General features: G+C 33.4%; 1 protein-coding gene across 1 annotated transcript; it reads right to left on the minus strand.

Annotated features, from left to right (window-relative positions):
- Positions 1-6,363: 6,363 nt before the first annotated feature.
- LOC121267049 lies at positions 6,364-10,000 on the minus strand. Its single transcript, XM_041170930.1, has 6 exons — positions 9,344-10,000; positions 8,900-9,052; positions 8,545-8,691; positions 8,255-8,299; positions 7,479-8,068; positions 6,364-7,026 (listed from the first exon to the last, which is right to left on the minus strand). The coding sequence occupies exons 1-6, from the start codon at positions 9,936-9,938 to the stop codon at positions 6,364-6,366; spliced, it is 2,193 nt and encodes a 730-aa protein (XP_041026864.1). The 5' UTR covers positions 9,939-10,000.
- Positions 10,001-11,669: the final 1,669 nt, after the last annotated feature.

The following is an 11,669-nucleotide window of genomic DNA, read 5'->3' on the forward strand; positions in this document are numbered from 1 at the left end:
ACTTTTTAAAAAATATAAAAATTCTATAAACTAGATTATCTTACTTTCATAGTGTGATAGTAGTCGTCACTCGTCAGACCAATTTATAGAAAAAAATTAATTTAAATATTATTAAATACCATCACGTTAATATGATACGTAAGATAAATAATAATCATATTTAAAAATATTTACACTACACATTATTCAAATAGTATAATTTAATTTAAAAGATAAATTTTTAAATTTAATCTTATAAATTAAATTATGTTATGCGGATAAAATGTACGGTAAAGATTTTTGAATATTACAACACATAAAATAAACGTGCAAATAAAAAAAGAGAGAAAGAGGTTCATGCTCCTATTTTTTTTCTCATGTGTTTCTCGTGTGACTTTAGTTTTGAGTATCATCCAATTAACTATTTAATCATCTTAGTACACATTTGCCCTCACCATCTTTAATTTCGTAAGATAAGTCTCTCCCCTTCCTCTACTAGGAGTTATGTCCACCAACCAAACAGGCTAATATCTTCACCAACAAACCAATATGTATGTGTGCGTGAGTTCCAGGGACAGGCCTCCCTGCTATTCCATCATGAAATTTTTATTTATGGTTATCTTTACACTACATGCTATATATAATTTTAATTATTTCTTTTCTTAACATAAATATGATATATAGATGATGAATAAAAAAATTCGATTAGTTTTAAAAAATAAAATTAAAAAATTAAAAAAAAAATATATATATATAATATATAAAAATTATGAATAGCAAAACTCTTGTACCATTTTCAAGTACTTGTGGGTCGCCATTGGACCTTTTAGCCTCAGATGTACTAGATGTGTCCTGCCCAATCGATCTCCCTGCCGACGGGTGGGCTCCATGGGCTAACATATTTGCAAGTAACATTGGACAAGCGCTATAGCTCCAACACACAACTCTTTCTCAATATGAATTTGTAGGTAGTGGATATAAAAAACAACATTTTGCCAAGACATAACTCAACTAACACCGAGGTCGACAGCTGCTCCCAATTGCAGTTTCATTAGTCTAGTTTGTTTTTGTTAATGAGATGAAATAAGATAAAAATTAAAAATTAAAAAAAATATTATTAGAATATTTTTTTTAACATTAATATTATTTTAAGATTTAAAAAAATTGAATTGTTTGTGTTTTTGGTGTAAAAATTTGAAAAAATTATAATGATGAGATGAGATGAAATGAGATGAGATAGAATGAGCTTAAAAGTGCTGTGAAAACAAGAGGCCATACGCTAGAAAACATTATTTTATTTTATTTTTTGTGGTCTCCTCTTTGATTTTGCCAACAAATAAAGGGTTGAGATTTGTGGTCCATTGCCCATTTTTTATTTTCTTTTTATACGTTGGGTTCACTGTATTAAGAATTTTTGTTGGAGAAAAATCTATATAGAAATCTTACAACACATACTTTCATCTAATCAATATATAATTTGTCAGTTTTGTTTGTCTATCTTAATGCTTAAATATGTGCGTGTTTAAATCGAAAGAAAAAAATGACAAATCACATGTTGTCTAGGTGAATGTATGTGGTGTCAGATTTCTTTATAGCATTTTTCTTAAATTAAAGCACACGACCCTCCTTTGTATTCCGGTGTCTTAATATAATACATGGATGATTAGAAAAAATGTATTTACTATTTCAATTAATTCCTTCTAACAACATGAGCAACATATATATTGGATGGCGTCAAAATAGTTAACCTAGTTGAGATATTTTACCAAAATATATATTTGTATTATATGCCTGCACACCGTCCAACCTGCACTGATTTTGGACCTGACCCAACCTGGCTCTGTGTCCAACCCAATAGGAAAACAATCGACCTGACTTGAGTCGGGTCAACCCGTCTGCCAGATGAGTTAAAAGTCGAAATTGATCTCCCATGCACAAAACGATTTCTTTTCCAGGCCCTGATGATTCCCATCCAATCCATTCCTTCCTCCCATCTCATCCCCCATTTCTTCTGCACTGCAAAAACAACCACATTTCCCTTTAGGTGCTGCTAGCTTTGAGTGGTCGAGTGACTTTATGGGGCTTACTGTGGAGGACTTCTTGAACGAGTGCCAACAGTCCGGTGATGCGACTTTGCCCCACTCTTCTGGTTACTTGGTGGACGAGGGCTACGGCAATCGTGCGGCATCGGAGAATGCAAATCCTCACCTAGCAAAACTTCTCTTCTCAGATTCAACTCTGCCCCATATCTTCCTCTTCTTCACTCTTCTCTCTCTCTCTCTCTCCCTCTCCCTCTCCTTCTCTCTCCATATATAATGCTTATACGCTATTGGGTTGTGGGGAAGTGAATGATAATTGTATTGTTTGAGTCCAAATGGTCATGTGATTTTTCTTATTTTCCCTCTACTTGAGGTTGTGCTTGTTGCTTGTTGGAGTTGACGGGTAAGACGAACGAAGTCGACAGTGACGACGAACAAAGTTGATGGCCATGACAGTGATGATAGAGAGAAATGAGGAGGGATGACAGCTAGGGTTTGAGATTTGGGGAGGGATGGCAGACGATTTGAGATTTGGAGAGTTTTAATCAGATCGAAACCGACAATTAGAGGGTCAAAGGGAGGGATGACAGCTAGGGTTTGAGATTTGGGGAGGGATAACAGGCGATTTGAGATTTGGAGAGTTTTAGTCAGATCGAAACCGACAATTAGCAGGTTTGACCCACAAATTAGTTCAACCCGCTTACATTGGTCAGGTTGGGTTAGTTCGGTTCGTACGGACGGTGTTGGTTAACAACTTTTCTGGATAGCCCTAGATGCTAGTGAATGGTGAATCATTAATCCATGGCCAGTACCTAATCTTGTTGGTAGTTGGTGAATTCCAATAGATCCAAATGCTAATCCGGTCATTGGTCTCAGACAACAAGCTAGAAAGAGAATGTTAATGGGTCATCAGTCTTTGTCTCGCTTATTATTTTTATTTTAGGATTTGAAAAATGAATTGTTTATTTTATTTTGTGTAGAAATTCAAAAAATTATAATGATTAGAAGAAATGAAATAAAATGAGTTCAGTAGAATTTTAAAAATAAACAAGGCGTTGTTTTTAACGTGTGTACGTTATTCGGACTAAACTAGATATTTCTCAAGTTCTCTATGGGTGAAAACTCTCATGTGACATTTTATAAAGATTTATTAAATCTTATATTATGTAAATATTGTTGATGATATTTAATAAGATTGATAGTTGATATTAACAAAAGAATAATACTAAATATAGTTTTTCGGTGTGGAAGTCTGCATACTTCTTTCAGAAAAAAATAGACAAATTTAACATCTACATAAAAGAATACTTTTTAATAATGGATCTCACTATTTTTCAAATGGAGTACGCGAAATTCTCTCGCTTTAAAATTATATCTAACATTATTATTCTTAATAACGGGTTGAAACAATTATGATCAGATAAAAAAATTTGATTCATTATTCATACACTATACATTTATTTTTATTTTTTATATTTTTATTTTTTTTAATAAATATGTGATGTAAGGATTATGATTAGAATAACTCGACCATATAATACAAGTTTCAATGTTTGAAAGGGCAAAATATGTATTCCTTTGTTTATTATTTCTTAGCAGGTAAAAAGTCAAAGTGGAGTGAGCCTAGATGAAAAAAAAAAAAAAAAAAAAAAACTTTTGCTTTTGTACACATTCTGGATTCCTCCCCAAAAACCAAAAATAAAATTGAGGCTGCCATTTGCAATTTAATATGAAGAGTGCTATTTAGCCTCTCAATATTATCCGCGCTTAAGTATTCTAATGTTTTTTGTTTAATTATTAAAGAAGTGATTATTAATAAAATTGTGATTTTTTTTAATAATTAAAGATGCTAAAAAAATATTTAAAAAGAGATCAAAGAAGAAATCTCAAATACATTAGGGGGTATGCCCAATGGTACATGTATTGTCCATATGTTGGCCAGCCCGCCCCTAGTTAGCATTGTCCATTTAATACATATATATAAACTGCCAAAGTTAATGTCGGTCATAAGTACTAGCAAAATAAATATTTATGACGAGTTACTTAATATGAGAATCTCTATTTAAAATAAACTCATTTTGGAAAATAAATAAATAAATAAATAACTAGTCACAAATAAATAATTTTTTTTATAGTGTTACATGGATATCCAACATCTTTTTTTTTTTTTTTTTTTATATACATAATCATGTCTTACATCTTTAACATTACAAAAAGCTCCAGTTAATTCATAAAATATGGTCCCAAGATGGAATTACAGCCTCTCATTACTCTCCTCAATATGTACAGCTTGTGTCTTTGATGTTGGGTTCTTTCGCAGTTCTTGGCTTTTTTTTTTTTTTGAAAAGCAAACCTTTATCAATACCTGACTGACTAATGTTCATGATCAGTCGATCTCAAACAAGCACAATCTCCCTGGTACATGCAGAAGGCATCTTTCTCGACTACTTTGAGTAGTTAGTATATACGTGTGTGTGTACACAACACCAATGCTAGCAGCAATTGTTCCAATATATATTTTTTCCCTTAATTTGTTTTGAGGTCGTGTCCTGGATTCGACTGGTCTTTCATGATCTGTATGATTATGACATCATGATTTGTGATTCTATTCTCAGGATAATATAAGATAACTATTCTATAAATTATAAGAAAATATATTTGCAATCGTGAATTGTGCAACAGCCGCTTAATCGTTTTGAAAAAAGTGAATAAAGCATGAGACCCATATGAAAAAAAATTAATTTTTTAATAGTAGACTCTACTCTTTTTCAAAACTATTATGCGGCATTTACGCAATCTACGGTTGTATGTAAAATTACTCATAGATTATAGTTTAAACATATAAATGATATCAGACTATCATGGCCGTTTTGTGTAAGGGGAGCTAGCGCCGCTAGAGCCACCGACTGTGCAAAACTTTTCTTTTCATTTTTTTTCTTTTTATTTTTTAATTAAAGCATTTTCTTAATGTATTTTTTTAAAATAAAATATAAATAAAATTATAAAACACAATAGTAAAATATAAACAAACATAAATCTTAAAAAAGAAGAAGAAAGAATCGGGACACTTTCTCGGTAGAAAGTGTAGGTGCTTGGAGTACTAAGCATTTTCCTTTGTATAATTAATTAATGCAGCGTGTGAAAGTGGTAATTTTTTTTTTGTTAATTATCATATATATATACATATATATATATATACACACACATATATCTTAATTAAATTCTTGTATGTAATTTCTCAGTTATCATATAAGAACGTAATAAAATAGTGTTACAATCCCACTACAAGAAAATTATTTATTTATTGTCAGTTATTTCTTACTAGAATGATTATTATTATTATATTATTATTTTATTTTTTATTTTTGTAGTGAGGCCAAAATGACCCCTTGATCAGATGTTGTGAAGGCCAGTACTGTCCTTCAAATTAGGGAATCAGTACTACTAGTCCAGGAAAGATGTGGTGCCATTTTCTTTCGTACCCGTAAGTTCTATTTCTCCACAAGACGGAATAATTTATATATCTCATGAATGAATTCCGATGAAGAATATTTATCATGGCATAATATATACTTGATCAGGTTTTCCATGAGTTTTGAACCAATTTATTCTTAGTTATTGAACAATATGGTGCATACGTTATAAGAATCAAGCTATATCATGTCTCAAGTCCATATATCTTGAAGAACAAGTACCTGTCAGCCTTCGATAGGTCCCTCTTAATTGACTGCCGTTCATTAAACATATAATCATATTCCTATACTCATGACCTTGTATAAATTCAATGATAAAGAAATATCAATATAGTATAACTAATTAGCAAAACCAAGACTCTCAGTCTCTAAAGCACAACGATCATATATCCGGTAGACTATGATCGTTGTGCTTTAGTGTGTGTATGTATGTGTGTATATATATATATATATATATATATATATATATATATATATATATATATATTGAAGAGTATGTCCTACGAGATAAATGATCTAAATGCGTATATTTAATATTTTATATGGTCAATAGTCATAAGTTGGATGAAAATTTAATGAGTAGAGAAAAAATTAAAAGGACCAAAAACAATATGATCAGTATTAATTGAAAACAACATTGTTATTTCATTATATATAAATTAAGCTAACTCATACACGCAGAATGTGATTTCGTCTATATGTGGCATGATCTTATTCATAATCTATATCATGTAATCTAAAAACACACCATTAATATTTTATCAAAATCCAAAACAATAAAAAAGAGAAAAAACCCTGCCCTCCGGGCCATCCTGAAAAGGATCTAGGATCAGTACTTATTTATACATACATACATACAAACACACGCTGTCTCAATAGGACTTTCGCTTGCCTTTCTTGAGGGATTTATGAGGAAGGAATGCCTGGGGAAGAATCTTCTTCGTTATTGTCTTGTGAAGGTAGTGCAAAGTTCTAGTGAGCGAAGCGTACAAGGGAAACTGAAAAATCCCAAAAAGGCAAATAGGAAGGAGTGCAACAGCATAAATCACAGTCTGAGTCCAAGATCTCTTCTGATCATAACGAAGTATGAGCAGAAGACTCGCAGAGAAGGAAATCATTGCCAGTATCATGGAGAAGAAGAGAAAACTGAAGCCGATCATCAGCTTCCGGGGGATTTTATAGTGGAAATATTCTTGTTCAAGCGGAGATGAAGTGATCATGAGGAACATGACGACGGAAATTAAGGAGCTCACAAGGGCGATAATATCCGTGATGGTGAAGGCCATATAGATGGGAGAGTGAAGGGATCTCGGGACGCCGGATTCGTCGGTACCTCCTGGAACGGAGTAGCCAGCTGCGAAAACAACACCGGCGACGAGGATGGCGACGGTAGTGCACGATCCAATGGTATCAATTAGCCACTTTTTTGCTTCCTTGAGAAGCGGAGCGTGTTGCTCTCTGAAGAGCTCGCTTGCAGTCCTACCTTCATTGTCGCGGTGCAAGGTATAATGGGCTGGCATCATCTTTTGCACACGCTGCTTAGAGAGTACATTTCATATATATATAATATTAAATGACTAAAACTCATACAAACACTACTAAAATTATTAAAAGATCAAAATTAAAACTGCTTTATATCGTCTCAATCACAAACTTTAGGATTTAGATCTCCTAGGACTACCGTCAGAGAGACATGAAATACGTGTAATAGGTTTCACACTCTTTCGGATAATATTAAATATTTAATAAATATTATCCGACCACCTTTAATTATTTGTATATCTCTCGCCCTAAATTCTGAATATTTGTTTTAATAGATGAGACGGGATAAAATGAAATAAATTAAAAAAATTATAATGATTATATGATATTAGATAAAAATTTTTGTGAAATTCAACTAGGCAAGTTTCGTACAAGTCTAAGAAATATAAAACCATTTGATCAGATAAAAATAATTAAGGTAAGGAGCTAAATTAATATCAATTACCTCGAACCATTTCAACTCTTCGCTCAGTACGAATGCAGGGCCACCACCACCAGTTTCGTTTCCTTCACGACTGTTTTTAATGTCGGCGACCTGATGCAATATGGTGTAGCCTCGCACGTTGAGCCTTGAGACCAACCTACATCTCAGAATTACGTCCATCTTCTTTAGATACTTAAAGACTTTTATTTGACGGTGGCTAATAGTCACGTGCAATATGTTTTCCTCATCCTTACTCAAGTGCTCAATTGCCTGAGGATGATGTTGTAGTATCTCGTGTACTATTTCAACTATTCCTTCAGTGGCTGCAATCAGCAATGGGGTGTAAGGTTCCTGTTCTGATCCAGATCCTGATGATTTACCTTCTCCAACAGTAGCTGTAGTACTGCTGGTGCTTGATTTTCCTTCTTTTCCTCCTTCAACATCAATAAAAACATCATCCAAACTATCCACACTCCCCAAGAAAAGCGTCTTGTCTTCTACTATTAAACTCTTTTCCCACGTAGTATCCATTTGCACTAGCAATTTTGTGAGTTTTAGAGCTGATTTGTTTGTTCTTCTCCTCTTCCAGACTTTCTCGATGGATGGCCACTCTATAATATTTATGTATATATCATGCATATATAAATATCAATATAAATATAAATATCTTAAATATCTTATTTCGAACCAGATTTTTTGTTGCAAATGAGTAATTTTCATCACAAATCATTATCCAAAGAGTGCATGACAAATCATTTCCGGGGACCAATTAATACACAAAAGAAAATGAGTCGCACCTTTGGCTGCAGTTCTCCACATAGCATTGTATATTCTTGAAATTGCTGCAATTTTGTGGAAATTAGACGCGCGGTTAGAGGCATGTTTCTAATATTAATCATGTATATATAATCATGTTTCACGTCGTGAATTATGCTATATAAATTTGACTAGCTGGAACCAACTAACAATATTTATGCATTCCGCCCAAAAAATCTATGTACAAATTTATGAATCGGGACACTAAGAAAGAGTTATGTGTACCGTGCTAGCGAATTAGTACCTACCTTCATTGGGTTACGTAAATTACCTGATGGATGTGTTTTTGTTACGCGAGGGTTTTTGCTGCTTAGCTCGCTCTCCAAATCTCTTACACCGGCTTCATGACCATCGCTGCTACCATCATCTTTATCATCCTCATCCTCGTCGTCACGATCATATAGATGTTGAGGAAGACCTTTTTAATTAATCATTCACAATAGAGTTTAAGTTAACTACGTACGTACGTAATTATGTCCGTTTCGATGTCTAATGCATCATAAGAATATATGCTTTCAGATCAAAGTACATATTATAATAATATGGAGCGACATACAGATATAATGCCGTTGTGAAACAGTGAAAGCAAGTAACATATAATGCATGATGGAGTCGTAGAGACGTACAATGATAGAGGAGAGTCTTGATGATGTTGTCCTCGTGGGAGGAACTCTTGAAAGCAGATGACATTTTCGCTAGTACGTGAAGACAAGTCATGCCAGAGGCTGTCTTTCTTTTTCCAAGTTCTTTGTCCTTTTCTAGCAACCAAATAGCGATGTCTGCATGTATTGAAAGATATAGATCGTTATATATATATATATATATATAGATCACCATTATCTGCATGCATGCTATTTAAGTCGAATAATAGTTTTTATTAGTGAAGAAAATAAACTCGAACATTTATGTTAGTTGTGAGATCTTAAAAGTACAATGCATTAATTTGGAAGAAACAACTAGAATGCATATTGCTGCAAGCTCTAACCATCTACATAAAACCATTATATTTATAATGTTGGTTTATGTGCGTGCGTGCGTGCGAGAGAGAGAGAGAGAGAGAGAGAGAGTACCGTAGTGTTGGCCAAAGACAGCGATATGAAGAATGGAGACGGTGTCATTCCTTTGGAAGTGATCCTTTATATTCCCAACTCTTTTAGCCAAAAACTTGAGCATTTTGGGCTTTCCAAGGGCAGCAGACCTATACAGAGGGGTTTCACCAAGTTGGTTCCGATCCTCCAGTAGCTCTTTCAGGGTGACCTGATTAATGTTTCTACTGGCTGTACTTTCTAGATCACCAGCCATTTGGAGTTTACTAATCAAGAGCTCTGCAGCTTCAATGTTGTCCGTGGAGGCTACCTCGTGAAGGGTACTGTTACCGTGACAGTTCTTAGACAAGAACACTTCCGACAGCCTGGAGTTAGGTACAAGACCAAGGAAACACCGAAGCAGTTTTGTTCTTTCACTATATGCCGCAATATGAAATGCCGTGTCCCCCTCGATTGTCAGAGGTTTAAAGATTAGTTGGGGATTTTTCTCGTAGAATATCTTCATGGCATCCCAGTTTTCGTCCAGGAAGGCCCGGTAAGGCTTCTTCACCTCCGAATAGGCACTCCTTTCATTATCTTTCTCTACCTCTGTCTCAATCTGCAAATCTCTCCCCATCATCAGGATCTCTCTCTCTCTCTCTCTCTCTCTCTCTCAAAGTTCTTTGGAAATGGTTGAGCTAGTCTCGCACTGGCATTATCATGCATACATGCGTTTTATATAGACGACGTCTATCTCCAAAGAGAGTTGGATCCGGAATTGGTATCTACTTTGCTTAACTAATTATCAATGACTGCCAGTACGGCAAGTATAAAATAAAGGTCACGTGGTCTTTATATAGACGACGTCTATCTCCAAAGAGAGTTGGATCCGGAATTGGTATCTACTTTGCTTAACTAATTATCAATGACTGCCAGTACGGCAAGTATAAAATAAAGGTCACGTGGTCTTTAAATAGGGTAAAAAGCAAGGTTGACACCTTTATTCGATCTAGGATATTAATTTTGCTCAATCGATGAACAAACGTCAGCATATAATCATAAAATAAAAGAAGACCTGATCAACTTTATTCTCTGCCGTATGGCCAAGATTGAAATTTTAAGTCGCGTTTGGATAGAGAATTGAAGTTATTTCATCTCATTTTATTATTATAATTTTTTTAAATTTTTATATAAAATATAATAAATAATTTAATTTTTTTAAATTTTAAAATAATAATAATATTAAAAATTAATATTTTAATAATATTTTATTTAACTTTTATAAAAAATTATCTAATCTCATTTTATCTCACTATCAAAACGAAACCTTATTAAATACAAATTAAATAGGTAATTGGAATTTTATGTTTTTATAAAGAATTTTTCTACTAACTAGCCTTACACCACATAAGTGATGTTGACGTGAACTTTTAATTTTGCTAGGATATTAATTTTGCTTAATCGATGAACAAAGGCCAGCATATAATCATAAAATAAAAGAAGACTCAAACTTTATTCTCTTCCGTACTGTAAAAGCCAAGATTGAAACCTTTATTCTAGGAATTTTGGAGAGGAAGGTTGTTCTGAATCTTTTTTAGCCTTTTTTTTTCGTGTGAAACACATGCATGATGTTAGCAAATAAAGGTAATTCGGGTTAAATGCAAATTAAATGGGTACTTGGATTTTTACGCTTTTACAAAGAATTCTTCTATTCAACAACCTTACACCACACATCTAGTGATGTGGGCTTTTCTCTCCCTTTCTATTCGTCTGATTCTCGCTCATGACTACTACAAACATTAGCAATTTTTTATACTAATTTGTTCTTCTATTGCGTAAAATGTGAATAGAAAGTCTGAAATAGTTTGGATCTAATTATATGATATCTACCTGCTTAATACTCTGTTATGATAAATATGATATTGCATATGAAAATCTTAAGGCATAAGATTCTATTCTACTTTGATTACGGGCTCTATCAAGGGTTATAATTGTGGCCTCTAATGTTTGACCTTGCCATGGATGTAAAATTGTGGCATGTGATTTTTTAGTGCAATCAATTTGGTGACTTAGTGATTTATGTTCTGTGCTTGACTACCCACAAAATGCACAACCCTACCATTAGGGTAAACATAACCTATGTTCTCTTTCTGTTGTTGTTTCAGTATGCTTGTACCTAAGGTCTTTTGTATATATCTATATTATCATTGAAATAAAATGCTTTTGGAATTATAACTGCTATTTTTTATAACCGCATGTTTCTGCATCTTGTAACTGACTCATGTTTACATATTAGTATATGATTGATGCTTATTGAGTTGTTGATGAGTCACCTCATTATCTCTAATATTTTGTAGATGACTTTGAGGTG

This window comes from Juglans microcarpa x Juglans regia, chromosome 5S, assembly GCF_004785595.1.
Source record: "Juglans microcarpa x Juglans regia isolate MS1-56 chromosome 5S, Jm3101_v1.0, whole genome shotgun sequence".
NCBI lineage: Eukaryota > Viridiplantae > Streptophyta > Magnoliopsida > Fagales > Juglandaceae > Juglans > Juglans microcarpa x Juglans regia.